Source organism: Chrysemys picta, chromosome 8 (genome assembly GCF_011386835.1).
Source record: "Chrysemys picta bellii isolate R12L10 chromosome 8, ASM1138683v2, whole genome shotgun sequence".
NCBI lineage: Eukaryota > Metazoa > Chordata > Testudines > Emydidae > Chrysemys > Chrysemys picta.
In genome coordinates, this window is record NC_088798.1 from 44,570,188 (window position 1) to 44,597,299 (window position 27,112).

The 27,112-nt window shown below is 41.7% G+C and overlaps 1 protein-coding gene across 14 annotated transcripts; it reads right to left on the bottom strand.

The window, feature by feature from the left end:
- Positions 1-764: 764 nt before the first annotated feature.
- Positions 765-22,668, bottom strand: LHX9 (LIM homeobox 9). Of its 14 annotated transcripts, XM_065554402.1 has the most exons (7): positions 22,650-22,668; positions 22,304-22,433; positions 16,240-16,524; positions 14,297-14,499; positions 12,852-13,207; positions 6,828-7,030; positions 2,664-5,578 (listed from the first exon to the last, which is right to left on the bottom strand). In XM_065554402.1, the coding sequence occupies exons 3-7, from the start codon at positions 16,411-16,413 to the stop codon at positions 5,321-5,323; spliced, it is 1,194 nt and encodes a 397-aa protein (XP_065410474.1). In that variant the 5' UTR covers positions 16,414-16,524; positions 22,304-22,433; positions 22,650-22,668; the 3' UTR covers positions 2,664-5,320. The 14 variants fall into 14 exon arrangements, with proteins under 14 accessions (XP_065410479.1, XP_065410478.1, XP_065410477.1 ...); XM_065554407.1 differs by lacking the exons at positions 2,664-5,578; positions 22,650-22,668 and adding an exon at positions 765-2,198 and having other exon boundaries at positions 12,852-13,204; positions 16,240-16,358; positions 22,304-22,558; XM_065554406.1 differs by lacking the exons at positions 2,664-5,578; positions 22,650-22,668 and adding an exon at positions 765-2,198 and having other exon boundaries at positions 12,852-13,204; positions 22,304-22,558.
- Positions 22,669-27,112: the final 4,444 nt, after the last annotated feature.

Genomic DNA, 27,112 nt, shown 5'->3' on the forward strand with positions numbered 1-27,112 from the left:
AAACTTGTAAGTAAATAGCCAGGCAAGGCGTGTTAGTTTTCCTTTGTTTTTCTCAACTTGTAAATGTACCTTTTACTAGAGTGTTTATCTTTGTTTGCTGTACTTTGAACCTGAGACTAGAGGGGAGTCCTCTGAGCTCTTTAAGTTTGATTACCCTGTAAGGTTAATTTCCATACTGATTTTACAGAGATGATTTTTACCTTTTTCTTTAATTAAAAGCCTTCTTTTTAAGAACCTGATTGATTTTTCCTTGTTTTAAGATCCAAGGGGTTTGGATCTTGATTCACCAGGAGTTGGTGGGAGGAAGGAGGGGGGATGGTTAATTTCTCCCTGTTGTAGATCCCAGGGGGGTTGGAACTGTATTCACCAGGGAATTGGTGAAAGGTTTTTCTCAGTGCTTCCCAGGGTGGGAATCTAGAATTGGGAAATGGTGGCAGCGGAACCAGAGCTAAGCTGGTAGTTAAGCTTAGAAGTTTTCATGCAGGCCCCTACATTTGTAACCTAAAGTTCAAAGTGGGGATCCAGCCTTGACAACCACATACTGTAAAAGGGTTATTTAAACAATATTCACCATAATTGCCACTAATAAATGATAACTAACTGCAGCTTGCGGATTCTACATACTGGTCTTCAGAAGATTATTGAAGTAATCTGTGTGCAATTTTGTGTTATGTTGTTAATAATAGTATGTACTGGACTTGTTTGAGTTTTCTCTTTAGTATTCAGAAACTGAGAGTTTAAGAAAACATTCAAAATGCTGAGGATACACGTAAGTGAAATATTTAATGTCTGTCAGTATTCATAAAAGTTACATTGTTTACATAGGGTTCATTTCTATATAATAAAAATTTCATCTTAATGAAAAGATTTTCTGGCAAGTCTCGTATATGTTAATTGTTTAACATATGCTTTGGATATATAGCTAAATAGCAATATAGTTTAAAAAAAAACTTTCTGCAAATAGTCCTTTGAACAATTACAAAACCTCATTACTAAAGAATTGGTTATCTTTACACTTGCTTGTTGGCTTGTTAAACTCATCTGTGATTTGGAATGGGCAAAGATCAACTCTTTCTTAGGATAGCCTTTTCTTAACAGTTCAACAAATTTGTTCATTGCATAGTGAAGATGTAAACGTCTCAGGGTTCCATAAATTATACCTTTGTATTCTAAAAAGTCATTGATGGTTTTGAATACTATACTGCATATGCTTTCCTATGCTGATTTTACTTTGTTAGTTTTGTTGTTGAGGCTGATGGAATTATTATTAATTTTGTTTTAGATATGTCAATTGTACACAACAAATGAAGAGAAGAAAATGAAAAATTTAAACACCAAAGGAAATTGTTTTACACTTTGCAACAATATTGCCACCTCATTCTTTTGGTTTTCTATATACAACATGACGGAAATGTACTGTACTGCTTCTTTTCAAAAAATGAGTTTAAATTAATTTCAACAGTTAGCTATGTGTTTACATAAAGTTAACTATGTTTGCATCAAATAAAATGTTTATTAATGAAAGCTATTTATTATACAAGAAACATCAAAGAGAAAATTCATCATACAGAAATGTACACTATTGGTGACAGATGGAAAAGTGCATGCAGATTTCTTTGTTTTATTAAAAAAAAGAAGTCAGAAACAATCGTACTAAAATTACTGGGTTTTGGTCCCTATGATCTTAAATGAGTGAAAAGTTTTTTCTCTGAATTTACAATATGCCATTTAACAGATATGACTAATACACATTAGCAAGCAGGTGGAATGAAAGCATTCGGATTTTATTTTACAAGTACTTGTGCTTGACAAATGTGATTTTTAATTTGTTTTTAAGAAGAATTGTCTTCAAATATGGGCTGGGTAGATTGCTGCCAGGTTGCTCTGGTTTTATACACAGTTTCTCTAAATTTGTTTTTAATACCACACAAATTGTTTAAGTCTTTTGTTCTGATAATTAAACACCATAAAATAACATATGTTTTGTTAACATTCAGGAAATGACATTTGAGTCTTTTATTTTATTTTTTAAATTTTTTTGGCTCAAAAATTTTTTAAATATATGATTATCATAACCTAATATTGTCTTTGTCTTCACTGCAGTGGATTTCCGATCAAACTTTTCCCCTTCTTTTAATACTTTAGGGAATTTTCAAACGTCGGGATGTTTGGCTGTAATGCCCCAAGATTTGTTCTCCCTGAAAGAAATCATAGTGACAATTTATTAAACTACAGAGCAACCTGGCTTTTAGGGGTCTGCAATTCTAGTTTGTGTTCAATATACCTAGCATTAAATCTTGATTCATTTCATCATAATTATTTGTTATATTTTTCATGCAATTACTGTAGCTGCTAGTTATCTGATTTTTAAAATCCTAAGATAAGGTTGCAATATCAAATCAGTGGGGCATTACTTTTCATGTGCAAAAAAAAGGGGGGGGATTTAAAACTTAAAACCTAAGTTGCGCCATCAATGGTAAGTACATTTACTATGAAGAAAGTGAAAACCTAAAAAGAAATCACATTTATAAGATTGCGTTCCCGTGTTTAACATCATTCATTCATTCATTCATTCATTCATAGTAAAAATGCAGAGACACATAGATACAGGTAGACTTAAATTAAAAAAAAATGATGGGAAATAAAACTCCTTGGATCCAAAATGATTTATTCACACAAATTTAATAGGATATATCACAATTGTTTGGTCCATAAATATTTAGGGGAAATAGTTTCTATACAATGCATTTATCAATAAACAAAGAAACATGGACAATTTTGCTAGACCACTTACTGTACTATAAACACGAAGCTCAATATATAAGATTATTGAATTTATCAACTATATCTGAAAGAGTGCACAACTGCTTTCTATGACATGTTTGTCCCCTCTAACAGGATACACCATAAAAAGAGTTTCAGAAATAAGAGGTAAAACAGTACAAAACTAGTGAGGTGTCAAAAGGGCTTAAAACAGTTAATTTAACAAACAACACATATATCCTGATTTTTCACAAACTTACTCCCAAGTTATATCATAAGGCACATAGTAGAACTGAGTTATAATTAGTCTACTTAATAAAGTAGATCTATAGTACCATATATTGTTCTGTCAAAGAACAAAATTTATAAGTATCAATATTTTTACCTGTAAAAGTGTATTAATAAAGATCTCAGCCTTACCAAGGTTGTTTGGTCTGGTTAGTGGTAAATGCCCATAAGGTAATAGAAATAGGAAAAGTCAAGATTTAAGCTCCATAGAAGATGATAACCATACTTGCTAAATATATAATGGCAAACACACCTTTCTTCTATTACAGTGTTAACATCTCTTCCATCATCTTTTTTTTAAAAAATAAGCTACTTTTCTGTGCTAATTTTCTAAAAACCCTGAGCAAAAGTTACAATAATGCACTTTAATGTGGGCAGTGAACTGTCAATATGTAACCACACATTTATACAGCCAAAAAGGACACCTTTAAAATATATTAAATAGCCACTTTCACCACCAAAAGAGAGATTTGATGGGGTCTAAAAAGTGGATTCTATGTGCAAAGTTATTCTTAACAATCCACTAAAAGCAAGATGTAGATCTTGACTGGTTTTTTGTTTTTGTTTCTCAGACTTTCCACAATCTAATTGTTTTTAACTACAATAAAGGGGAACAAATGAACATTCACCACTGCCCAGACCATTCAGACTTTTAGCTTAATTAAAAGAAAGAAAAAAGAAAAAAAAAAGAAAAAGAAAAAGAAAAAAATTGCTATTGTAAACTAGGAAATGTATTTAGATCAGCATCCACAAGGTCTTCTGAGTTTATCTGCCTCAAAGCTACCCACTGCCAATTCCAAATTTCATAAGAATTCTTCTAATGCATTTTTCTTTTATACAAAAGTTAAAAAACTAAAGTATATATTAGAAATATTAATGTACTAAAGATTTAAGTTCATGTATTAAACAAAGTGTCTGATACAATCTCATGAAACATCTAAAATAAATTCAAAATAGCATGAATAAAATGTACTAAAATCAGTTTCCTTAAACATCTTAATAAATTATATTTTGCTTATTTCCATCTTCCCTGAAAAAGTTTAATTCATCGAGAATTGCCTTAGTAATAAAGATATGTATACGTTTAGAACTTCATCCTACACTCACTAAAGTTAATGACAAATCTCCCATTGGCTTTACTGATGCAGGATCAGGGCCATATAGAGTGAATTGTTTTCTTTTCTTTTCTTTTTTTTTTAATTAAAATCAGTGGCATTTATGGCAGAGTGGGAAAAAATGAAATTTTGCCTAGGCAATGCTAAAACTTAGATTGAATTATTCAGCCTTGTGGCCCAATCCTGCAAACAGTGATGCAACAGAGTAACCTTACTCATATGAGAAAACTCATTGAAATCAATGGGACTTTTCATTTGAATAGTTCCTCTGGTGTATACTTTAGTGAGCCTCCTTACATGAGTAAAGTTACTCTGGAGCATAAGTGTTTGCAGGATTAAGGCCTTTGGTGTGCATAATTCAGAATTCACAGACCAAGGGCCTGATCTTGCAGTCCTTACCTACACACCAGTCCCATTGAGCCTAATCCTGCAAGTCCTCCATCCGTGCCTTACTCCCACTGGTGTCAATGGACATTCCACATGGATGAATGGCTTGCAGGGTTGAGATTATTGACCTGCATGGGAATTTTGGGTGCTCAATGAATACAGGGTCAAGCTCATAACTAATATTTATACAAACAAAAAAGAAGAAGAAGAAGAAGAAGAAAAAGAAGAAGAAGCATTGACACTTGGAATGCCGCTGTCTATTCCAATTCCTAATTTGATTTGTTTTGTAGGTGTGACAAATACATAGTATGAAACTTAAACATGTATTATAAAAATAAAGTTAGACTTAGGACTCTGAAACTCCATAAATGCACATACAATCCTGGAGCAGCAAACTATTGGCTTTAAATGAACTGTTAGAGGCTTTCTCAGATTATCAGACTGGGAATATAATTTTCTTCTCCCTCTCTTCCCCCCCCAAGATTCTGGAAATAAGTAACATACAATTTTAAGAGGCACTTATTAGAATGATTCATAACTTTCCCTCCAATTGTCTGATGAATTAAAAAAAATCCAAATACAATTTATAGACAAAATATGTTCATTTATAATGGAGACATATTACTGCAAACTCATTTGCCAAGTGGCTGCAGATGCTACACACCAAGCTGTTTGTTTTCCCAAATATTTTGTGGGTTTGTTTAAAAAAAAATAAAGAGTCTTGTAAATAATAATAAAGAAGAATAAGAATAAAAAAAACTCAAATGTTAGAAAAGGTTCGTTAAGGTAGTTTGTGAGGGGCTCCCGGATTCGTGGCTGTCCAAGTTAGAGGTCACTGATGTCACTACAGTGATAGTGGGATTGGTCAGGTCTGTTAAAGTGGTCGCAGTGCCGGGTGGAGTGAGAGCGCCGCTGTCTGCTGAGGGCGGTGCCGGAAGTGACGTGCCATCAGCTTTATCGACACCCCCATTCTCCTGCCGCAAAAGGTTCCTTCTGAATTTGGCTCTTGCGTTTTGGAACCAAACCTGCAAACCAATCCCAATTGATTTCTTTACCGATGTTTGCTTTTTGTTTTTGTTTTTGCTTTTATGTATTTTTATGTTTGTTTTTGTTTGGCAAATCATCTAAGTAACTCTACATCTTTGTTTACTACTAGTTTGCATCGTTTCCGTCATACAAAGGCATCTGTACATTAGGTCCAGCACTGTGGGTGCTGATTAATGGAACATTGAAGCCCACGATGAGGATCTCCTAGAGCAGCCTTGCAGAAGTCTACTCACCCACTCATCCAAGGAGAGTAACTTTTCTGATGGGCAAGTAACATATCCTTGGGGGTGTTGTTCCATTACCTAGGTCATCATGGTAAAGGATGGGTAAAGTAAAGATTTTGTGCTTGGGCTGGTAAACTTTTGTGACCATTTTTAAAGTCTGAAAACTTTAAAAGGGGAAATGACACCATCCCCTATAGCACTGATTATTAATATGGGTTTCCTAGTCCTCTTCCCTATAAAGCTGTGGGTTCATTTAAAATGTTTTAGGTGACATGTAACATGGACAAGCAATTAATGCTAATAGAGTCTCCTTTTGCCTCGATCACTGCCCTCTCTCTGCACACTGCACACAGCACTACATACCTCACTTTAATTTCACTGAGCTAGCACACAATGAGAAGGGATTTACAGTTATTTATTTTTTTAAACTGTGTTTTTGGGGGGGAGTATTTTAGGTAGGGGAGTGACTAACTGTTGACATTACTATGGAGGCCCTTAGTGATAGACATGGAGAAAGGAAGCAATCTGGTCCTGGAGGATCGTATCAGCCAAAGCTTGCTTGCCATATCCCAGGGAAACCTAGACTTTGCCCAACCAAGGGCCACAATGACAACTTAGGGAGCCCAAAGGCTGCACCTCATTTGTGTAAAATGGAGCAGATTGCTTCTACCCGCTTAATGTAGAGGTCACCACATAGAGACTACAAGTCCCATGATGCATTGCTTCCCTCGCTGGGGCTTGTAGTCTCTGGAGATAGTTCCCTCATATCGAGGATGAGGGTGATCACAAACCACATTTCAGAATTCTGTGGGCTGAATTTGGGTGGTGAGCTATACACTGCCATGTAGTATTTTACCCATTAAGTTCTCTGCACACTCACTAGGGACACAGCAATATTATACTAAGAAGAAGAGATATACATATAACAGTCTAAATAAGGGAGATACTATTGTATTGGCAGGGGAAGGGGAGTTTTGTCAAGCCTGTGATGGTGGCTTCTTACCTGCAGAACTCTCTTGGTCAGGCCCGTTTTCTGGGCAAGCTGCTTGAGGTCCTTGGCATCTGGGTTGTGGTTGATAGCAAAGTAGGACTTCATGGTGCGAAGCTGGTGGTGTTTGAAGGAAGTGCGCATGCGCTTAGTCTTCTGGGATGGGGGGTAAGGCTGCTGGTCTCTGTCCAGGTGATCTGCCTCATTCTCATTACAACCTGATCAGTAAACAACATAACACAACAAGGAGTTGGTGGTGATCATGCATCATACTGTAGTAAATAAAACTAAGGCAAGTTTCCAGAATCACACGCTATTTTTGGAGAAGAAAGAGGGGATTGAGCTAATATGGTATCGGGATGGTCAGGAAGTGGTATTTAGATTAACAAATAAAGGTCAGGAGGAGGATGGCCTTTTCCTGTTCTTAACATTTATTATATCCCCCAGGCTCACTCCTACTAAGGAAACAGTCTATTGAGGGTAGATCTGCCAAGTTTCACTGCTTTGGCATTAATTTTCAGGTCCCTCTGGTGATGAAGGTTTTGTTATGTTTCCAAAGAGTCATTTAAAATTTCACTCATTGAAACTGCCCTAGCTTGAGAGAAGAGTAAAGATCAAACCAACATTTTGAATCCTCCCAAATCACCACTAGGCAAAAAAAGAAGCATTAGGTGGGAAGGCTTGTTATGACAAGTATAAAGACTGAATTGTTTGTTCATAAAACCCAAAATAAATGCATTTGGATTCTGCCTAGAATTTTATATGAAAAGTGTTGGGGTTGGTGCCTGCAATGTTACCACAGCTAGATTGGCACCTACATAGACCATTCTGTGGAATGGCCAACTACCAGACCACAGAGCTAAAGATGTGCCTTGATTTGATGATGTGGAAAGTTGTTAAAGTGACTTTGAATGAGAAATATATTACAGATTACTGCCTCATGGGTGTGAGTTGCACACTGGGCCAGTAGTAGTGCTGGGTACCATGGTGTCACTGCCTATGCTTGGGACAGGAATGACACAAATACCAAAAAAAATAACAAAGTCATCCATGTTATACTTTTTGGCCTGAAAAATAATCTGATAACTTTCAGGATTATATTTTAGAAAGCTAGCTCAATCACACAGAGGGTAAACCTGATTGTCACATAACAAAGAATATGAATTAAAAAAAATAATTTAAAAATTGTTAAGAATGTACCATGTAAATTAGCCCAGGCTTCATTAATTCTTCATTTGAATTTCCTTTAGTCTACTTCCCTACAGTTGGATTTATTAACTAGTCTTAGCCAACTCCCAGTCCCCCCCTCACCAATATTAAAAACACACAGCTAGCACTTTGCATTGCATCAGTCACTAGAGCCTCTGAGACTTGCAGTGCTAGAAAGAGGTAAAACAACTTTCAACTACCCCAAAAATAAAAAGCTCAAGTCTTCTCAGAGCTTTGCTCCCTACTGAATTAAGAGGTAAGTCAACAGTTACATATGGTAGCTGCACAACACATAAACAAAGGATCAGGTGAATGCTCATCCAGGATGGAAGAGATTCTAGCTGCAATTATAGTCATATCTCTATTTTCAAATAAAATAAACTGACAGCTCTGAAACCATCTGGAAGTGGAAATTACCTTGGAAGTAACTTAGGATCAGGTTTCCAATATTTTTCTCTTGCTGAATAACACTTTATTCCACATGCAGTCCTACTGCCTTCAATGGGACTGTTTGAGCAGTAAAATACTATTTATGGTGAACAAGTATATCAAAATTTGGTCCTAAGAAGTTATTTTAGCCAATTGCAGGCCATTCTTTATTAAAGCATTGAAGTTATGCAGCAACAATTCCAGTTTATCTGACTGTCTAGCCTAGCTAGCCTCTTACAGCAAATTTGTCACCATGGTTTCTGAGCATTTATTTATTTATCATGGCTTGGCTTTTCAAGGTGCCTAAGTCAATGGAACACGGGCTCATAACTACCTCAGGTGCCTTTGACAATCCCAATTTATATAATAATTACACCAGTCTGTTCTCTAAGTGGCTGAAATAGCATTGTGTGGCTTAAAATGCTACATTATTGCCTGAAAAACTAGTCTACAGCTCAAATTCAGGCAATACATTACTGCATGTTTCTTTGCACCATCTTTTTTTTAGTGGCCAGCACAATACACTTCCCATTGTCAAGATCTCACCAAATACACTTTGCATAGTTATTACATTTACACACCATAAGAGATCGAGTTCTTGAGCAATAGCTGTGCAAAACATTGCTCTAGGGAAAGAAAAATTGCCTTCATTTTGAGATAACTTACACTGTTCAGATTTGATGACCTTTCTGTCCCTTGGACAATTGTTCAACACATTTGCTCTCAAAATAGAAATTATTTCTAACATATAGTAGCTAATATGGATCAAATACGTTATTTATAGGGTACTTATCACTGTAGTATCTGAGCCCCTCACAAATATTAATGGTGTTAGCGTCATAACTCTCTGAAATATTGTTAGGTCTCCAGTTTGTAGCTGAAGAACAGAGAAACAAAGAGATTAAGTGATTCATCCAAGGTCACAAAAGAAGACTGTGTCGGAGCCAAGAACAAAACCCAGTTCTCCTAGAGCCTACTCCAGTGCCTAGCCACAACACTATCCTGCCTCTTTATGTGTGTGTGAATATATAAAATATATACACATACATACACACATAATCTAAGCAAGATTCATATAATCTTGTTTGAGAATAAACTTTTTCTCCATTGTGTCATCAAATTGTTTGCTGAATCAGGGCTAGCAACACATTTAATTCATTTTTTTAGAAGTTTGGGTTGTTTCCATAATGTCCTTCAGCTTGCAGTATGAATAGGACGATATATGTGTTTTGATTAAGAAAGCATCTTGATTTATTGGAAAGGTAAGTTTTTGCCCCTCTTCAGATTCTTTTACATCGTCAATTACAATCTAGCTTTGACACAACAAATGGATTCCTTTGCCTAGCTGCAGAGTGCAGTCCGAAACTTGATAAGTTTTAGCACAAATACGTTATGGAAATGTTTAAATTATGTTCTAGTGTTCAGAGATGTTTTCACAGTGAATTACAGCTAAGAGACAAAACAATCACTGAGCACTAGTGTCCAGGTTCAGGAACCCATCAGGGTGTAAAATTGCAGTTAAACAGGTCTAAAGACAAACATTTTGCCTTTAGTAATGATCAGACTTCTGATAAACATAGTTCTTTAACGAGTTTTCAGCCTTTACCTGAGAAATACGCCTGCCTACAGATGCCACTAGGGGTCACTAACACATTCATTTAGCAGTTCGAACATGGAGTTTGAAAAGTAGAACAGACTTGGAATTGCAATATTTTAGAGGTGGAAAAACTTACTGGCTTTCTTTTGTACAGAATTCAATGAAATACCACTAAAGGGAAAACACCTTTTTGCTGCCCTGACACATACAATTGAAAGTGATATTTGGTGAGGTCTTTTAAAACCAAATCCATCGTGCCTGACAAAAGACTTTCACTTCATCCTTTCTATCCTGTTGTGTTGAATTAGATTAGAGAATCAGTACCTAGGTTTCCAGCTAAACTGTTAATTACATATGCAAAAGGACAGCACATGTTGTGGCTAGTATCTGAGAGAAAGATACCCTAGAATACTGCCTTTTAGACTCTTCCCTGCTTTGGGAAACCCGGTCTGTGTCTCACTTTTCCGATTGCTCTAAATTCACGCTTTGAATCCTGTATGTTTATTTCTATTTAGATTCGTTACCCTTTGGAGACAATTACATAAAAGAATAGTTCTCAGTCCTGAAGCCAAAGGCGAACGAGGAAAAATGTATTTTTTTAAATGGCTACCTACTGCAAAGGGTTTTTTTTCCTTTCAAATAACAGTTATATCTATTTCATGTCATTCTAAAACCATCAGAGATTCTGTGGCTTTCTTGGGTGTTAAATTGGTCAATGGTTGGAATTATCAGCGCTAGACCGTCTTTAGTTTAGTTGTAAAATGTACTTTCTCCAGACCACGTGCCAGCACTGGGTATTCATAGTCTCCCCCTTTCCTCTCCTCACCCCCCCCTCCCCCAAAATTGATATGCTAAAGCTACAAAAATTATATTGGCTGATCTTGCCTGAGTCGAAAGAAGCCGGTCAGAAGTAGCTTCGTTTTACTCGGACATTTTCCGATGTAAACTCTGCGTTCCCGTTTGGGTGAGCTACATTTTGTCTCCTAGTCCTAGATGAGGCTTTTTAACCTCCTTTGCAGAGGGTGACCCCGCTAACTATCTGGGGGCAAGGGGGAGAAAGAAAGAAAAGACTTTTTAGCCTAACATACAAACGCAAACACCACATTTGCCTTTAAAAATGCGTTTCACTGCGCCCCACATTAGCGTTCAAAGGGTTTTTCGCTGTAGCCAATTTTTTTCGCCTTTCCCCAGGCTTGTGAGCCTAATTATCACAGTGGATTACTTCTAAATGTTTGGTTTCTCGGGGTCTGGGGGAGCTCGGACACTTGATGCGAATAAGGAATAACATGGATCCAAAACTGAATTCCTGGCTCTCAATCCACCGTTAGAAGCGAGTGACTGGGCTACAGGTTCCCCTTCCGTCATACCCTTTAGGGAATTGATTAGGGACTGCTCAGTGGCCAGGGATTCCAATGTCATCTTCAATTAACAAAGAACAATTAATGCACTGATTGCCCTGGCTCCAAGGTCCACGCATCAGAGGAGCTGAAATAACCTCGCACAGCCAAGCAGTTCCACACTGAAGCCCTCTTCACAAACAGCCCCAAAGAGAAGTGCCTGTCCGGGGAGGACTGGGGTTTGTGCTGGTGGGAGGAAGGGAGGAGAAAGGGAGGAATCTTTGTGTCTCGGTGGCAATGGGTTGAACTTGGGGACGGAATTCCAGGCCGGAGTTGGTGCGTTTGTATGGAGCGCAGAGCAGTTTCTTCAAACTGAAATAGACAGGTCCCCTTTTCTGTGCACTCCTCCGCGGTGACCGCTTCAGAGCACTTTGCTTCATTGAACCAAGTTGTGAGTCCTCGAGCACCCCACGTTACAGGACATGGACACACCATCTATAGGCGCCTTTCCCAGCCAAACTGCAGATCACCGCCTAGAATTCCGTCCCCCAGCTTAACTGGGAGTTAAAAGTCTTGCTGCCTACACAGGAAAACACAAAGCTGCTCACTGTAACACCCCCACCCCCACCATACACCTTTCTTTCCGTGTTACTGGGCGATCCATGAATACATCGAAACTCAGTAAAAACATTCGTTTGGGATCGGTCATTTTTAAATTCGGTTAATTCGTTCATCTTCAGGTTATTGAAACACCGTGTGACTTGCCTGGAACTATTTAATTCGGGCCCGTGGCGCTTTCTGGTGCGGAAATAGTTCTGATGTTTGGATGACAAAGGTACTAACGTTAAAAGCGTTTCAAATAATAAGGCGGTTTCCGCTCAGCTGTTGTCCCTTCCTTTCATTGGGAACGGAGCAGATACGCTACTTGTTATTGCCCCGCTGCAGGGAGCTGCTGGCGGAGGAGAGGGTAAAAAAAAAAAGTGCCAGCAAAATAGGAAAATATTCAGCCTGAGTATCTACGGATTCACATGCAGGCCGGCGGGCCTGCGGAAATCAGACATGTTTCCTCCAGATTTATTTTCTGTTGATCAGTTTAGGTGACCCTGAATTGGGGTCCGAGTGGTGGAGGGTTTGATTTTGAGACAATCAAAGCAACCACATCTCCCGCATTCCTACAGAAACATAGGGCTGGGTTTGGGGTTGGGAGTGGGGGTGTTGTCTTCGCCCTGGGAAGTGACTGTCTGGGTATTTGACATTAATAGAGGAAGACAGCTTTTTAGAAGGGCTTCTGTTCGCTTTCCTGCAACTGCTCCAACCCTCAGAGGACTGTTTGTTTGATTTTCCAATGGTTAAGCAAGATTTGGCCTGGCTGAGTTACAGACGCACTGCCTGGCTGGGGAGGGGAGGTGAGGGGAGTCTGAGAAGGCCCCTTTCTGTGGAGTGAAAGGTTCAGGGCGCTGTTCTCACCTGAGTTGTAACTGACGATGTCCACTCCTAGAGCTGGGCTTTTTCTCTTCCTGGGCCTCCCTTTCTGGACTGTGCCAGTGCCATTGAAGTAAGGCAGTGCCAGCCCTCCGCTCTTGGCAGCCAGCTCAGTATAGCTCAACTGAGGCGGGTATTCGCCTTGCAAAAGGGTCTCGAAATGGGCCCTGCAGTAAACCAGGTTGTCCTTCATGCCAAAGTGATCGCCTGTGGTCAGAGTCTTGTTGCAGGTGGTGCAGGTGAAGCAGCTCAAGTGATAAACCGACTCCCTGGCTCTCATGACCATTTCGGAGGCTGAGATCCCAAGGTGGCAGCGGGCACATCTCTGCACGGAGAACCTTCTGAAGGAAACAGAAAAGTGGGCATCAACCAGGAAGGTGCTAGGTACTGCCCAGCCCCCGGGGGCTGCCCAGCTCCCCTGACTTGAATCACGCGCCTCCCACCCTAGTTTCTGCTCCTGAACTGAGAGCCTAAAAATATTGCCCCCCAAATCTTGCAGCTGGACCCGTTTCTACCCAACCCTCAGAGAACGGCCTTTACATAGGCCTCTCCTGAAGCCTCCGCCCTGGCTAATGTAAACTCTTTGGGCTTGTTAGAAACTCTGTGTATGAGAAAACCAGAATGGGCCAGAAATAGTCCACTTTAATTTTCTCAGGAAACTGATCTTTCTGCCTGGATTTTTTTTTTATTTTTTTATTTTATTTTACAACATCTCGACTAGCGTTAATGAAGATAAATAAGCAGCATTGGGAGAAAACTTGTTCTCACTTCCCTTTCGTTCCTTAAATCGTAAACCAGATTGAGAGGTTGGGAGGGAGAGAGAACGGGGCACCCGGGGGGGAAAAAACAGAAAATCAAAACAAATCAAACAAGCCACGAAACTGCGCTCTGCTGGAATTCTACCTGTCTAGAGCCACTGACCGATGAGAATTAAAAATCTAGTCGTGAGCTGCAAGGAGTTGATTTGATTTAGCAGAAAGGATGGTTTGTTGTATTAATAAGAGCTGTCTCTGCTATTCTTTACGGCGTCTCTCCAAACCGGAGCTTTGCCATTACCTAGTCAGTTCAGGAGGGTGACCCCTGCTCTTGGGAAACGGGAAATAAATATACACGCTACAGCGAGAGGGAAACTTTTGTTTGAAATTTAGGCAGCGATTAACAGCACCTAGACCAGTGGGAAACTGACTGTCTCCTGTTGTTGTTTATATCGTAACATGCTTTAACTTTGTCTCCTGAAAATGTCGATCAGTATTTTACATGTGCGAGATTTACAAAGGGGGCACATTTGATACAATTGCCCTAAAGCCACGTGTATATAAACGAGAAGTCTTTGCCTATAAGAAGCTATCCCGAGCTGGAGATGAGCGGTTTGGCCGCTGCTGTTCTGGGAAGGGATGTGCATTTGAACCGGTAGGGACTGAGTGCTGTACCTGTAATAATCCTCCTTGCAGTAAATACTGCCGTCCTTGGCAAAGCAGGTGAGTTCTGACTCCAAAGCCAGTTTACATTCACAGCATTTGAGACACCTGAGGTGCCATTGTTTGTCAACAGCCAGCAGGTAATATCTGTCTGAGATCTTCCCTCCACAACCAGCACACAAAGCAGGCTTCTCGGGGCTCATTGGGGGCATGTTCTGCAAAACAACCACACAAAACTGGATGAGAAAGCAAATCAAGACAAGCGGGCGGTGTGATGCTTGGACTGGGACTGCCGCAAGAACCAAAGGCGGGGCTCACAGAAAAAAACCCAGCTGTTTGGAACCGACCTGGCTGCATTTGCTCTGGCCTTTGAGGGGGCCAGACCATCTTCCCTAGGTAAGTATTTACTAGGACACGACTTGGCTGTTTAACCCATTACACCTTCTCTAATGATGTAACTTCATTTCTGTACCTGTAGCCCGGTGATTAGGCCTCACTAGGAAACGAGAACTGATTGTTTTCTAGTCCTGGGGAAGTTACAGAGTTGGATGTATCTTCCCCGTTAGCTTTAAATTGCACCTTTTGGTGCTAGGAAATCCAGACTAGCGAATATTTTACAAGTAGGAAAATATCTCCTTGCTGCCCTGGAAATTTGCATCAGTGGAGACACTCACAATTTGGAATTCCTGTTAAATTTGAATACAGCTTAAACTATTTAAAACCCCTCCTCTAAATGCAAATAGGCCACTTAAAGCAGAAATGAAGGGAAAATAGTCCATGAAGAATTAATTGAGAACAATCAAACTGTTGGAGAGTGATCCTAATGAAAAGAATGCACAGGGAGGGTTTCCCCCTTAAAATTATTAACTTTTCCTTTCATTAATAAACTTTTTCAAGTTTCTGTTGGCCTGTTTTCCATAAGAAATCGCAGTAATAAGAAACGGAGATGGAGGGATAGTGTACATACCAGAATAACCCCCCAAACGTGAACTTAAAATAGTTGGGTTTTGTTTTGTTTTATGAAAAGTGAAAAATTCATCTGTTTTTATCACCGAATTCTTTTTAGCTGCAAATGCAAACGCAATTCAATGTTTTCCCTTTTTTGTAACAACTGGGGGAATGAGTTGAATTAACATTGTAAAACCCTCAGGAGTTTATTTAACAGGGGAAGGGGGGACCCAGTAGCTCGGTAAAGCAGTTCCCCAGGCGATTACTTTGTGTTCTAGTGCTCAACGGAAGTTCTACAAGTAGGAGAAAGGCAGAAGCTCGCTTTGCAGAAGATATTCCATGAAGCTAGGGGACCGTTTCTCCAGACGTGGGGTGCTAAGGTTTCAACTCGTTTGCAAAGAAAAGAGATATTATTTCCAGACAATGTATCGTAAGAAATAACATTCAGCGGGGCTGCTCCCTTTTCAGACATTAAAGCTATATTTTTACTTTAAACACTGCCCCTCGCCCCGAAAAAAACAAACTATTTTGCAGCGAAGATTTCTACAATCCAGTTTGGAAAGTGCCAGGGCTGCTAAGGGTAAAATGCACCTTTTCAAAACCCGGCCTGTAGCCCCTTGATAAACGAGAAAGCAAGGCCCCCACTGCAAACTATGCAGGAGTCAGAGGTCTGCTTCGCTGTAATGAATTAAACCGTGTCCTTCTTATGAAACTTAAAATATTTTCCCTCTTATGACTCAGTTGAGCGCGCGCACACACACACACATAGACACACACATACAAATATTAGACGAATGCATGGCTCAGCCTCCCAGCATAACAGACTCCATTAGAGAGCGATTGGTGTTTAACGTGAGCCTCAGAAATGTTTCTAAACTTAAGGGGGCTTAAGGGAATGGGGGAGGGAGGAAAGCAGAGTCTCTCTCTTCCCCCAGGCTGTGTGTATCAGGGTGCAGGCTCGTATCTTGCAGTGATTCCCTTTAAAGGGGTGCTCGCTTCTTTCTTACCGTTTCCCGGCCGTTCATCTGTCCGCCTTTGGCCAGGCGGGACTCGGTCTTGGATCTCCTCTCCATCTCCTCCATGATTCCTTGGATGTGGCCTCCGGAGATCCCGTGGAAAAGCATGGCTGGGGGACGGAAAGGACAAGTATTTTCTTCTGCTCTGCACCCCACTATTTCCATATACAGACCCCAGAGTCTTTAGATCATCCAAAATGTCTACACCAAGGCGCACGGCGCAGGCAGAGGGAGATTGCAATAGTGGCTTCTCTTTGCACAAGCACCGAGGGCTTCCTGAAGATGTGCAGAAAACAAACAAGGGGGAGAAGAAAAATAATGTAGTAAGAATAACAAAAACAAAACAAAAAAACCAAGCAGGAGAATCTGTTACTGCGCTGGAGAGCGGGGGCTCCTGACTGAAGAGACTTGGAACTAGGGGCAACCAAATCGGCCGGGAAAGGAAATAGTTTTGAACACAAAGAAAGCAAAAAGAAGTGCTATTTTCAGCAGTCCCTGGTTGCTTTAAAGTTCCCAGTGCCTGTAGGTTGGATTTGGGACTGCTGCTTTCCGGAGCTCTGTCCAATTTGTTAAGAGACTAAAGCCAGCCCATTTTTGATAATTTAGTAGGAGGAGTTCTCTCCCTAGAGCTGCCACTGATTTTTATTCAGACAACAAAGACCTGTCATCCTCCTCTCAACCCCCGGTGATGGGCAAGCAGTGACAAACATGCCAGTTGGGGATGGTGGGTGGGGTGGGATCTATACCCCCACCCCACCCCAAACACACACACACACACACACACACACTCACACACACAGTCCCGGGAAACGGGGGTTACAAGCACAAGGGAAACTCAGAGCATCCTGTGCAGGATTGGTGAGCTGAGAAGTGCGACTGGACTGTTTTGGTGGGTCTCTCCCATCTCGCCTCCCCCGCCCCCCAACTTTGCCCATAGAAGTGCAGGATCTTGCAGTGTTTATTGTCTCACTTGGTGGTGCTGAATGGCCAAGGCCGCCTATAGACCCCAGATTCACCCCCATTTGGGCCCTTTGGTGGTGGCAGGAAAATGAGAACACCTTTGTGGGCGTAGGTGGAGGTTACTATCATGGGGAGCGACTGGACCTTGCCAGCAGTGTAATTAACCAAATAGCATTAAGCAACCTCCTCCTTCCCCCAGTTATTGTGTCCACGGAAATGATGCTGGATAATTAGCCCCGCTCGTGTCCGGTGGATCCAGGCTTCCACGTGGAAGACGTAACCGCAGACTCGGGGCAGAGATTGCACGCTGGGGATAGCGCCAGGCACCTTGCTCCTGCCCGGCCGCAGGGTGATCAGTAACCCCCCAGCATCCCTCCCAGGTGAAGTTTAAACTTCCAGCCGTGTTAACGTCCAGCCGGGCGCAGACCCCCGTCCTTCGCCCTCAGCCTCACAGTGCAAGCAAACCCCAGCCGCAGCCCCACCTTGTCCCGTGAGCTGGGGAGGGGGGTTATGGGGCAGGGAGGAAGCCCGCCCTCCCCCCCGCGGAACCATTCCCCAGCTGCAGCGCTGCGCCGCGCACTACAACCCCCGGGGAGAAGCGAGGATTTCAGCTGGCTGCGCCGGTGCCAGCGAGCGCTGTGTGCAGGGCTGGGTGGGACAGTCAGTCTGGGCCAGCTCTCGGTTCTCCACACTTACTTTTCACACCATTCTCCGCCTTGCCTTTCTCTGCAACAGCTGCAGGCTGTTTCCTGACACCTCAGTCCCCGCTGCAGGATCTTCCTGGCGGCGGTTCTGCTCCCCTGGCTCCCTTAGTGGCCTTCCGCCCTAAACTCCAGCATGACTCGTGAAAACACCCCCTCCAGCCCCCATTTCCTTTCGAACAGGGACTCCCGGAGTCTCCGCCCCCGCCCATGTAACCCCCAAATCCTCCCTTCTCTTTCGCCCCAAGTAGCTGAAATGAATGTTATTTGCAGATTGAGTGTTGCTACATTCCTCCCAGTGCCAGAATACAGCTCATAAAACACAATTTCACACAAAGATGGAGCCAATCAAGTGAAATAAGCCGGTATTTTTTTCTCTGTTGGCACACTAGACCCTGGACAGCAGGGCTGCTATTTACTGTAAGTAATGTAATTAGCCCTTTTGGATGGAAATCAATTTTTTGTTGCTTTTTTTTTATTAGGAGAGTAATTCCTATAACACGATACGGCAGACACAAAAGGGTCAGGGATTCTCCCTTAAAAATGGGTAGGTCCTCTCGCAAATCGCAGTTTCCTGAAAAGCAGTCAACGCCTTGAAAAAAAAGGGGGGGTGGGGATGTTCAGAGGGGTAGGTTCTCCGTGGAGAAAACAAGTCAATTAGCACAACAAGCCACAAGAAAAAGGTAAACAAGGCGATTCAATCCGGGCTGCGGGTGTTGTTTGCAGTGGAATTTCGAAACTTTAAATGTATTTATTTATTTATTGCCGAGCTGCCCAAACCAGGCCAGAAAATGAAAAAGTTGCCTCTTCACCCGCTTTGCCCCCCCCAAGAAAAAACAGTTGGGGGGGGGGGTATACAAGCCAAGATTGCACAGCAAGTGTGGGTAGATGAAGCTTAATGAAAGAAATCCAGAAGCAACGGCTTTGCTGCCTAATGATGACGATTGTAATGGAAGAGAAAGGGGCTAATGGCTTAAAGGAAGAGGAAGAACTCTACTCTCCACAGAGAAGAGATTTAAACCGTTTAGAGAAAGTGTGTGTGGATACATACACACACCTATTCGAGAGATTACGTGTGTGCGCGCATATATATATGGTGTGTGGTGTATTGTAGATTACGGAGCTATTTTGGAAATGATTAAAAATCTATTCTAAACAGATGGATGATATAAATATCCCCGTTATCATTATAAATCTAGTGAATTCCTCTTTGCCTAACGTGATTTTTGGTCCCCTTCCAAATATTCCCGTTGCAGCGGTAACAAACCATGCCCTAACTAGCTAGCTTCCCAGTGTTTTCGGGTTTATGAGAACGCTCAGGATTGCCCCGCAAGGCCCTGTTTTCCAGAGAGGAAATCTCTTGCGTTTGGAATAGATACGTGCTCAAAGTGTCCCAGGACTCAGCGTGGAGGGGACCCTAATCCGATGTGTGTTTGTTTCTCTCCTCAGCCGGGACCGCTCGAGCCCTGTCCTATGTGTGGCTGTTCCCCGCCCGTCTGACTGAAGCTGAGACCGAGCAAACTCATCGCCTGTGCCCGGAGCCTAGAGAGGTGTGGTTTGGTGCGAGCGCACCTCTGGGATCGCAAGGAAAATAAAGGCTAGTCTCCGTGCCCGGAAACAGTACAATGAACTGCAGGTTTTCCTCCACCAGGTCATTCATCCGAAAGTGGCTTCTTCTTGCCCTCTCTCCTTGCCAGCCCGCCCCAGCGGAAGCGGGGTTTAAAATACCAGCTCCCGGGCGCTTTCAGGCAAAGTGCTCTTGAAAAGTTGAAGCGCTCTCTCCCCCTTTCCTCCCCATTTTGTCTGCTAATGGCTTTTTGCTGGGTTCAATGAAAAACGTGCAGGTGCAGGGGAAAAGCTTCCGAGCCAGCCAGGGCGTTTGAGAGAGAGAGAGAGAGACCAACCAAACAAAAATCATTTGTTACATTTCTATCACTATGTTAGCTCAATGGCGCTATTAGGAATAATTGGGCAGATCCCATAACAAAACTCAGAAGTGACTAAACCCCTTACAATCGGGCGCACTTAATTAATTAGAGCCCTTTCTTTCTGCTCCATCAGCTACGGTGAAGGATACACTAGCTGCTGCTGCTGCTCCAGCAAAGAAGGCCAGGGGTTTCTTAAGCTTTTTCTCGTTAACATCCTAATGTTGAGAGACCACTCCTGACCTAGAGCGACACTAAAAGTTTGTTGCTAGCATCAAACGTGACTTCTTCATTTCCAAAAGGCCCGTAGTAGACCAAGGTAAATCTGTTTCAATATTCTTAAGATTTCATTTCTCGTTGTACATTGTAACTCTGCTGTTCTCGGGCAGGTTGGTGGGCGACAGACAGCTGGCTCCTGGTGGAGTTTTGCTGGTTTGGTTGGGTGGGAGAGAGAATTCATCATTTAAAACCAATCCGATAGGAAATGTCAAACGATTCTCCTCTGGGAATCGATTTATACCAGTGCCCCACTGATTCTGAATTTGGTTTCTCATTTCACACAGCCCCACCAACCCCATTCTCTCTATCAATGGCATTTTAGGAAGGATACAATGATGCTGAGTAATATGTTCAGATCGTGCTATGCGATTTCAGATTTTCCTAAAGACAGAGACAGGGTGCGGCTCGGACTCCCGGACTAAAGGGGTGAGATGGATGCTCTTGTTTTTGAGATCATCCCAGCAGGTAAAATGTTGCCCTGTCTCTGTATCGCGACACCGAACGCTTTGCAGTGGTCACAAAACGCGCCTCTGCTTTAGCGCTTCCATGGAACCTTCCCTGCGACGGCTGAAACCACTTCCAGCTTTGCAATTAGCATGCGCCCAGGGCAGATTTCATGCGTGCGAATGCGATCATTTGGATCCGTTTTGCTATCGAGACCGTATTCTTTTTGCCACGGGCTACTGCCTCAAGCCTGTTAAAGCGTGAACGGATTTTGTGTCTAGTTCTGAGGATTTAGGACAAGGTCTACATACAAATTAATAACTGACAGATAATAATTAGAAGAAGGGGGAGGGTATTCAAGCAGGCGGGTTCTTTAAGCAGAGGAGGTTTTGCCTTAGTCTACCTTAAATCAAGCGTTTGCTTATTTGGGGAGAATGGCACCGTGGCAATGCCAGAGGGTGTGTCGGGCTGCTTAGTGCGACTCTGGCGAGCCGGATCAAGGGTCCGACAGCTGACCACAGACACAAAACCCAGCAATCTGCAAACCGCCTCTTTCACGTGCCCGAACTGTTCCGCAATTTCCAATTTAATTGATTCCGGAAAATTAAATAAATTAACAAACAACCCCCTCGAAGCAGCAGCACCATTGATCCTGGTGCCTTCGAGTGCGGTGGCTACAGTGAAATCTATTTTCAAATCCTAATGCTGTTTTCTGCTCTAGAAGGTAGTGATGGGATAAATGCTTTTAACGATCAATTTAATCACCCCACAAAATCCGCGGCTAATACAAGCACTTTGGACACAAAGGAGGAAAATCTGAACGTTGTTACATCCCTTCTGCAGTGGCCTCAGATGTAGCTGCTTTCAGCATGTAAATGAATTGCATTTTAAGGAAACGATATTGTCGTGTAAATATCCGCTTCGATGTCAGAAATAGCCTCTCCTCTGCCAGCACCACCTTTTTTCTATCAGATGAAGTCTGCTTGAATTCCCATAAATATTCTGCGGGCAACTTTCGAATGATACAGAAATGGAGAAAGCTGGTGCATTACAATCTCAGGGATTCACAAAATCAGCCTCTCTTCCGCGGGCTAAGGCTGTACGGTGGCTTATCTACAGAACAATTGGAGGAAAAAACCCAGCCAGAGCAAAGTGCTTGTGTTTCCCAGTAACCTGGAAATGTGTACGTATTGATTGGCTTGAGGAGAGGTTATTTTAATTACAAATAATGCGGCGCAATAATGCCAAACACATAGCCAAATGGGGAGTAACCGCAAACACATAATCACACATCCAAAAGAAAGAGGCAGAACAAGATTATAGTCTAGCACCGAACTGTGTTGAGCAGCTCAGAACTGTTAGCTTGTTAATTGTTTTCTATGGACCTTGTATTTGCACCCTGGATGTGATCAGAACAAGGACGCACGAAGCTTCCCAGGGAACTGGTCATATTTTAGTGTATTTGGTAAAGAAGCTTCCAAAAAAAAAAAAACCCCACCCCAAAACAACCTCCCCCCTCCCAGCCTCTCTTTTATTAAGAAGAATGGTTCAATCTTCGAAGGCTGATATTTCTAGATTAAAACACACTCACATGCACCAAATGTCGCCTGCGAATACACCTGGGGAAAAGACCATTCTGTGCGGCTCACAAAAAAAAAAAAAAAAAAAAAAAAAAAATAGCAAGCAAATGACATCCGTGAGGTCTAAATAGCTGTATTCTTAGCAAAGACTCAGGCAGGATCTTACCTTAAGACCTTAGCAGCTTCCCCCAGAATTGTTCCCTTCTTAATGAGTGAGGAATGGGTTTTGGAAGGAGACGAGACGTAATGATCTAGCCAGTAGATGGAGGTTGTCCCTTGTTTCTAGCAGAGAATCCCTGTGTTAATTAAAATCAACAAGCTGCTTGGTGGAAAGATATTTTTCCTCTCCCTGCCCCACGCCACAGCCTCTACCACAGAATTGACGTGAATTTCTAACCTCTGACCTCTTACCAACAGACACTTTATACCTGCCCTTTACTTTTGTGTTTACTCTTCCAAATGTTTTTAAACGAAACAAATAAACAAAAAAGCATGAAAAAAAGAAACCCCACCTCCCAAAAGTAGCTGGTTTGCTAGATTTTCTTGGTATAGCTCTCAGTCATCTCTCCTGACATAGCTCTCCCTCCTCAGTAATCAGGCGAGGTGCTAATGGGGAGCTGGTTGTAAATAAAACTAGTAAAGCAAATAACATATTAGGGTTTTTTTTTAAAGGCGGCAAGGACTGGAGGGCTGTTAAAATACTGCACTATTTCCCCATCATGCCATCATTTCGCTCTGTGCCTATTCACAGCTGAGCAGCAACTCCTCTGTATTGGGGCCATCTCTGTACTTTTTTTTAAAATCGTACCGAACCAGCCCTGGAATGCATCAACCCTTCCCACTTTCATAAAAAGAACCCCTCTCAAATGGATTCTCTAAACAGCGAACTTCAGCCTGATGTGATATGATATGATGTACGGATGTATGGAATAACCTCGCATTGCCAAACCCGATGAAATTGGGAGTTGTCATACAATACAACGCAGCCAAACCTCGGATAATTGTAAAACTGAATCCAATTTAACCCATTAGAATAAAATCAGATGCCAAGAAGAATTGGAATCATTGCTTCTTAGGTGAGGGCACGGATGACAACTGATCTACTGACTCAAAACAATAGAAAAAATATGAATCTGAGAGTCATTTTTAAGAGTCATTCTCCTTACAGGGCTATGCGAAACTCAGCACCGCCAGGAGCCCAGGGGTTTCAATCATGCTCTTAGGGGAGAGCAGTACACGCGTCTTTCTCACCAATTATTTACAGAATGGTTTTCCGGGAGATGGGTTTCCTGTAAGAATCCTAAAGGCGGGGGCACTTGGTTCTGGGTCAGGAATACTAGATAACTTCTCCCCCCTCCCCCCCCGTGACAGTTTCAACTCCTCTCTCGTAAGCAACGTGGCCATTTAGTGTCTGTAGCCAACATGATTCTTTATTCGAAACAGCAAAGAATGCTAATGATCTTACAAAGTCAAAAATAACGCTGTTGTTGTACAATCATCGACAAAAATCTGTAAGTGTCTGAAAGCAATTAATCCACCACGTGTAAAGAAGGTGCAGCGCCAGGAACGGGCTTGGGTTGATGATGCTGTCTTTGGCAGTTCAGCAAATCCCCTAGTTTGCCTAGACTCTGGCAGTTGTGGTGGTAGTTGTCAACAAACAGCTGCTGGTGTGAACCGAGTTCATGCTGCAGACAAAATAATAGCATCGTGTCACTGAAGTGTTCCTCTCCACGCCACGACTTTCAGCGTGTTCTTTAAAATGGGAATCTCGTCAGTAATCCCACGGTTGGTGAAGGCTCCGCTCCTGGTGTATTTAATCTCTCTCTCTCCGGTCCTTACAAATAGCTAGATGGCTTATATAATAATGCATGGAAATGTCATGCTGAACGCTTGAAATCAGAGTTTCAGGGGTGACATTCGGGGAAGGCTTGTTAATTTCAGTTCCCATAGTATTTTAACTTGGACCTGCAGTAAATACCGCGATCTCGTGTTACAGCAACTCATCTGAAGTGACTGATTAAGCAGGTGTCAAGGAGGGAAAGTAATTAAAGTGCTATAATACTAAAAGCGTCGCAATCTTTTTTGCAGGATGGGTATTTTGTGGGCGGGTGATAAAAAATAAATACACGAAGTTTGACTTATTGACATTAAGGAGCCGCAGGTCTATTTTACTTTCATAATATGCATGGTGGTGACACGTTTTTAAAAAGTTTTTCATCGAATCCACTTACAACCAGGGAGTTTAAAGCCAGCCTAGCCAACGGCAAGAACAATCCTTAATACTGAAGAGCTTTAATCACAGCAACGGCATCTCTGTATCTGCCTTGAAATTGGCCGTGTGCACGAATAGAGAGATAGATAAAGATAGATTTAAGTGGGCTTGTTCTATTTTGAATCTTCTTGGGACACCTGCACCTTCTGTATCTTTTCTGTTTACTTCGAAGGGCCTTTTTCTTGCCCCATGACCAATGTATTGCTGCTATTGCCAGGCTATTGCCAGTCTGCATTAGCAACTTTATAAGAAGCATTGTTCCTCTCACAAAATAGAAAGGGGGCAAAGAGAGATTCCATTATAAAGTGAGCTCCAGCAGTTTATATGGCCAGATGTATTGCCCTTTCCATACGCAAAACGCATCCAAAGGAACCTTCGATGCATTTTCCCCATCTAACGATTTCGTTTAGAAAATATTAGATATATATATATATATATATCTTATTCCAATTACCGACGCCCTAATGGGAGCAGGAGGCAGAGGAGTATGCAAGGCTTATAATAAGCTACCTGCTGCGTCATGCCTAAATAATGTCATGCTTTATTTCATTGTTATTATTGCTGTGGAGATGACATAACTAGACCTTACATTGGAAATTCTCCTGCTAATAAGATAACGAAGAACGATGGATCCCCCTATGTTGACACAAGGGGAACCAGTTGCTTGTGGATCCTTAAATTATAGTAACTACCATTTGATTCCCCGAGCCACAAAACTGATGAGATTCTACCTTTGGATACTTTTAAGTGCAGCAGATCAGTTCATTTAGGATTTTTACGCCTCCATTTCCCTGCAATAAAAATCTCCCTCTATGTATTTGCATGCAGACGTGGGGCTATCTAAACACCCCTAATAACACTAAACATTAATTTACTATTTGCTAGAACGGTGATTCCAAGGACTTTCAGCTATTTGTACACATTCTGTTTAATGTGGCTTCAGTCTATTTACTTGCCAGACGTGAATGTTCATTTAGATCCAATTACTAAACCGAGGCAAATGGAATTTAGCTCTGAACTGCTGCTCTCCCATCTTAATGTATAAGGGATGATATTAATACGCAAACGAAATCCATTTGGATGTTTAATGTTACCAGAAGGCTGCGCTGACGTTCAAACGATCTAAATCTTAGCATCTGGGAGGCTGCATAGGGAGCTTTCTAGGATGGGTTTCAAGCCATTTCGTTCAACCAAAGCTGAAGTGGACCGAACTGGGACACCAAACAACTGACAATAGTTTCCCGTTTAAATAGACTCCGGGTGCTTCACAATCCACAAATGGGGAGGAGAAGGGAAGTCTTTCGGTTTATTACAACAGCTAAGGGTAACCATATTCCCCCTCCTGTCCTTTTTCTAAGATGCAATGTCCATCTTGGAGTTCTCAGATAACATCATGATAGCTAAATGTCCAATCACTGCCTACAAATAACCCAGCTCGCACATCATATTTGAGGGGAGGTAGGTAGGAAGGGAGCCATCTCGATCTTAAAGATATTTGTCAGGTACTTGGTGGGGGTTTGTTTGTTGGAAACATACAGTGATCAATGGAAATCTTAATCAGGAATATTTGGGGGCTATTTACTCCTCATGAGAAAGAGACAAAAATACAATAGTCAAGATACCAACAACGTTCATGGGAAATAGAACAGGACTTAAAACTAAAACAAAACTAAATAAAAGAAAGCTGAGATGTCGTAGTTAGATGTCTTCTATCATACAACAGTTAAGTACCTCCTGGGTGCTCATGAATATTTGTAGGATATTTTACATTTCATTTTATGTTTGCAAACATAGTTCTCTCGTCTTTTCAAAGGCACTTGCTAATTTGGACACCAAACAGACTGATGTTCAATCAAATACACAGAAGTTAAATTATTCAGAAACTCAAACGCATCTGTGGGACCCCCACTGCCCCTCCTTTCAGTTCCAGAGACTTTACCTTGTAATGAGTCTGTCAGGAAGCCTCCTTTGATTTTTACCTCAAGGTGATGGCAACAATCACCCTTTTCCATGGAGTGGAAAGATCGATGTTTGGTTCTGTGTGTGCTTTGCCACCCTTAACGATGCTACGATGTTTCATTGAATGGCAGATGGACTTGGTAATGACACATTTGTCTTCGTTCTCCTTGGACCAGAGTGGCGGAGGAATTGATGGAGGTGAAAGCTTGATGCTGTGGTTCGATCTGGGTTTAATGCTACTCTCGGTGTCAGTGATACTTCAGTTCAGACTAATTTTTTTAATGGCCTATCTAACGATCTTCGAATGTCAGCATGATGTGATAAAATAGTATGGGCCGTGCTCCAAACAGACTTTCCTAAAGAATGGCTTTGATTCACACAATATAACGAAATAAAATATATGGTCTTTTATATTCTTACTGCTAGAATAAAACCGTTTTGCAATGGGATTACACTTCTTGGGCATTCTTGTAGGTTACACATGGCATTCAGTGATGTAAATAAAAAAAAATAATTGAAACTCCTCTATTTACTACCAAAATCAACAACATCTCTTGAAGTGATTTACGGTGTATACAGTAGCAGTGTTAAGTAAAGCGATGGTAATCTGAGTACTACCTGCACCCGTATTCTTGATTTTACAGCGAAATTAATCGTGGTCTCAGTTTGGAACGTGGATTTATAACGCTAAGGAAAGGGAAAGGAGTATCACTAATAATGTAGCATCTGAAACACCCAGGCACA

Excerpts from the sequence above, each read along its gene's own strand:
- LHX9 (XM_065554402.1), bottom strand. The coding sequence starts at position 16,413 with ATGGAAATAGTGGGGTGCAGAGCAGAAGAAAATACTTGTCCTTTCCGT. Across the intron at positions 14,500-16,239 it reads AGATGAACGGCCGGGAAACG|AACATGCCCCCAATGAGCCC; the intron begins GTAAGAAAGAAG and ends GTTGTTTTGCAG. Across the intron at positions 13,208-14,296 it reads TGCAAGGAGGATTATTACAG|AAGGTTCTCCGTGCAGAGAT; the intron begins GTACAGCACTCA and ends TGTTTCCTTCAG.